Consider the following 4,452-nt stretch of genomic DNA (forward strand, 5'->3'; position numbering starts at 1 on the left):
CAAGAGGCATTTTGTTTAATTTTTTTGCTTAATTCTTTTTCATTTTTCAAGCTACGAGATGTTTTCCTACGTTTCTCATGAAAAATTATGTCTCAGGAATGTAGGGTTTGGGAATTATGGCAGGTTTAAAAATATATATGAAGGCGAATTTTAAGCTGTCCTCCACTCTAGCTGTGACATCACGCACTCTAAGCCTTAACGAGCTGCGCAATACACACTAATGTGCCTCTTTACCAAGGTCTGAACAATGTTTAATATCTCTAAAAGTATGAATCTGATTTATAAGTTGTTTAATAATGTTAGAAATATGTGTAACATTTTAAAGTTGGAATGAGGTTTCTGAGTGAAAGTAAGAAGGAGCAGTTAGCAGTTGAAAAGATTGTTCAAATCTGAAGAATTTCTCCATTGACTTCCATGTTAAAAATCTGATGAATTGTGGGATGTATCTCTGGAATTATGAATGAGAAAATTAATAGCACTCGATTTCCGACCGAGCTGAACGTTTTGATGTTTGAACGGAGTTTCTGCGATGTGGAATGTGAGAAAAGAAGAGCGTCAAAATAAACTGGCGGAATAATAAAGAATTTTGTGCGTCGAAGAACAGATAGTGGGTATCAGCATTCCCACTAAAATATGAAGAGACATAAACAGGGGGGGGAGAGTTTAATTATGTAGTTTGTGTGTGTTTGTGAGGGAAACCTGTCGCTGCAGGTCCTGCATCCTCTTAGTTTCCACTGTTTTCTCTTTGGTCTTTGTCTGCGCCTCGCTGCTTCTTTTGCCCACATCACTTTTCAGTTTTTCTACCTGGAATGAAGAAAATCTGTTAATTCAACACAGTGCACAACATTAAAGTGTGGAGCTGGAACTGGCTTTCTGTACACATTCCATCCCTCATCGCAGCTGATCCTCAACAACTCAGTTCCTTTGGAAGCTGCTACCCTCACACAGCAGGCACACTGAACATGAAATGGAAATATAGTACTTGAGATGAATTCCTTCTTTAATAGTCAGACATACGTACATGCACACAGCACCGCACAGTGAAATGTAGTCTATGCATTTAACGACTCCTTGCATTAGCAGCAGTAGGCAGCTGTTTTACAGAGCACAGGGAGCAGCCTGGGGGTCTAGTGCCGTGCTGGGGGTCACTTGGCATCTCTTAAAGTACAATCTTTGTACGTTCAGATGCTTTTATCCAAAGCCACTTATGACCTTCATGACAGAGAGAGATTAGGCAATAAAGTTTCTACTGCGGTAAGACACCTCAAACTGTGCATGTGCTGTGCTGGAGAACACACTTTTCATGCTGAAATGATGCCACAAGGCTGCACACATATGACCATTAAAGGGCAATCTCAGCACAAAATGAAAAACATTTGGTTCACTTTTTGTTTGTGTATTGTATGTCTTTGTAAAGATCAGTGTACAGTGGAGGTGAAGGAGCCCACCTGCTCTTTGAGTTGGTGAATCTGAGTGGTAGCAGCCTTCAGTCTGCCAGCGTCTCGATCCAGCAGCTCCTGGTTTTCTGCAAACCACTGCAGCTTTTTGCTCAGGGACGACACCTGCTCTCTGTGCTTCTCCTCCAACACGCGCATATCAAAGGACTTATCACCTGTCACAATGGATACAGATGTGAGTAAAACCAAACATCACGTATAGATTTAATGTGTTCAAGTCTTATGTTCTACCACTAGCAGTTTTACCTGAGGCAGACACGGCCTGAGCTTTAGCGAGGTCCCTCTCTTTCTTCATCAGCTGCAGGTCTACCTCCAGAGCCTGCTTCTCCTGCTTCACTCTGCGGACATCCTCGCACAGTGTGGCTTCATTCCTCTACACACACACACACACACACACACACACACACACACACACACACACACACACACACACACACACACACACACACACACACACACACACACACACACACACACACACACACACACACACACACACACACACACACACACACACACACACACACACACACACACACACACACACACACACACACACACAACTGAGGGAGCTGAAACGCAGCTTAAGAAATAACGTTTCAGTGGTTGTGTTATTTACCTGAAATTTATTATTTTGAGCTAACAAGTCAGTAATGCGCTGAGTGTGATCCATCAAACACACATTTCCAACAGTCCTGGAGGTATTTTTCAGCTGCTCCCTGGTGAAGTGGTGGAATACGGAGAAAACAAACATTTAACATCATGTTTTTTGCACAAGCAATTTTCAGAGTTAGGATAGACACACATTAAGTCGGGCATCACCAAGACGCTGACCTATACGGACCCGTATAGGTCCTTCTGCTTCTGTTCTAACCGGCGCAGAGAGGGGGCGCCAGAGAGTGAAAACAGAGCTTTCAAACCAGAGTGCACAGACTCATCCATGTTCCTCTTGCCCACTGGGAGCACAGATCCAGTGTGTGTCACACGCTCAGAGACCGTGGAGCTCATTACATATCTACTATTTGTGTAAACTTCAATAATAAGTGACAATAAATATTGTCTAAGTGTTTTTTTTAATTGTACAGCTACTACGCTACTTCAATATATCACACTAATTCATAACGCAAGTTAGACATTATGATGTTTTTGAGGAAATGTTCTCGAACTGGATCTCGCTGAATTGAAATTGAATTCCCCTGCATTAAGTGAACCCACCTAGTGAAGGCCAGCTCGTTGAGCAGCCTCTGGTTTTCATTGAACATGGCCTCCTCGTTGGATTTACTCTGCGCCTGCTGAGCCTTCATCTGCAGGTACAGCTTCTCATTCTCCTGTATTGGCACAAATGATCAAAACACAGGAGGAAAAGAAAGAAAACTAAAGCAAAACAATTTTAGATCAAATTGAGACATGGGAGATATGTTTTAATAATTGATGATTTAAGTTTAATGAGCTGGCACAATGGAGACTTGGAGAGCTAAAGTCTAGCTCAAATGTTCTACCTACTAAATCCCTTTCTTCTCACATCACTACACACTGCAGAATGAGTCTTCACACTAGTTAGCAGAATATATAGATTATGAGATTGGGTTAGTTTGTATCAATGAAATGTGGAGCAGTGCCTTATGAGTATATTTTCTACTTTTTTTCTTTCTATTTTTACTCAAATATTTTAGTGATTTTGGACCTTTGATTAAACGTTTAATACTTTTTGAGTGGGAAATAAGATGGTGTGAAACTCTCTTACTGCAATCTGGATTTTATTTCATCTTCTCACAGGAAATGTAGCAAGACTCAGCACCAACGCACTGTTGTTTCGGTCCAGAACCTTTTTTATTCATTACGTTTTACAGAGAGAAAAATCAGTCCTGTCCCAAGTTCCTTAAGCTTCATTTGAATGAGACTAGAGTCCTCAATGTCCCATGCTGTTAGGGAGCAGCAGTTGAGGATCCTCCCATCAGTGAAAATGGACTCCCACAAAGGGAAGGATATCTCTTAATTACAACCGGTACAATTTAATATAGGATCTTACTTTAGATTTGAGACTATGTTAAATTAAAGTAATTCGGTTTTTTTACTTAATGAAAGGTAAACTATGTATAGATATATATTTACAATTGTAGGTTGCATTTTTACTAGACTCAGCAACGTACTGTAATTGAACAAAAAATGGCCAGGAAAATAGTAGACCCAAAGGAGGAGAAGATTAGGCTCCAGCCAGACAGAGATACCTTCCGACCTACATTCCATTTACATATAGAATACAATATTTAAAACACACAGTGGCTTGCCAATGCTCTCTTCCTATCCAGAAACAGAGTTGATTAATACTAGAACCGCCAACGGGTAAATTTTACCCGCAGCTGTTTTTTGATTGTATGTAACTTTTTTTCCATAACATATTAAAGTCTCCCAGTCCGTGACTTTTCCCGAAAGTGTGTTATATAGCACCTTCTGTTGTGAACAATTGTCAATATGAAGTCAGATTGAAAAAATCGCCAAAAAAATGCCATTTATACCCATATCCGCCAGCGGGTAATATTTACCTCATAGAAAATGCAGCGTAAACATGACGTGTTGCTATAGCAACGCCTTTTGTCTACTGCGGTTCCTTATAGATAGATAGATATATTGAGAGAGAGAGATAGATAGATATATTGATAGATAGATGGATAGAGAGATAGATAGTTATAGATAGCGTAACATCTTGGAGAATACAAGATCTTGGATGACTGAGCTCACGTTGAGGACGTAATGCATGTGTGCAGGTTACGTGCCAGTTGAATAAAGATGGACACTCGGAATGAGAGAAGTAGTCCGCGTCATCGTCTGTTTATGTAGACAATTATATGTCCATAGAACAGAACATTACTGATAGAACGATAGATAGTTAGAGAGAGATAGAGAGATGAATACCTAAACAAAACACAAGTCTAACACCAAGCGTTTAAATCAGCACTTGTAGCAATATTTTATACTTCATGCAATCTGCACAAAC

At 40.3% G+C, this 4,452-nt stretch overlaps 1 protein-coding gene across 1 annotated transcript; it reads right to left on the reverse strand.

Moving 5' to 3' along the window:
- Positions 1-504: 504 nt before the first annotated feature.
- On the reverse strand, positions 505-3,229 carry LOC104945295 (centrosomal protein of 162 kDa-like). Its single transcript, XM_010770943.1, has 5 exons — positions 2,673-3,229; positions 2,077-2,176; positions 1,704-1,830; positions 1,449-1,612; positions 505-804 (listed from the first exon to the last, which is right to left on the reverse strand). The coding sequence occupies exons 1-5, from the start codon at positions 2,759-2,761 to the stop codon at positions 664-666; spliced, it is 621 nt and encodes a 206-aa protein (XP_010769245.1). The 5' UTR covers positions 2,762-3,229; the 3' UTR covers positions 505-663.
- Between the last annotated feature and the right edge of the window lie 1,223 nt (positions 3,230-4,452).

This window comes from Notothenia coriiceps, unplaced genomic scaffold (assembly GCF_000735185.1).
Source record: "Notothenia coriiceps isolate Sejong01 unplaced genomic scaffold, NC01 NC01_scaffold00009405, whole genome shotgun sequence".
Classification (NCBI taxonomy): Eukaryota; Metazoa; Chordata; class Actinopteri; order Perciformes; family Nototheniidae; genus Notothenia; species Notothenia coriiceps.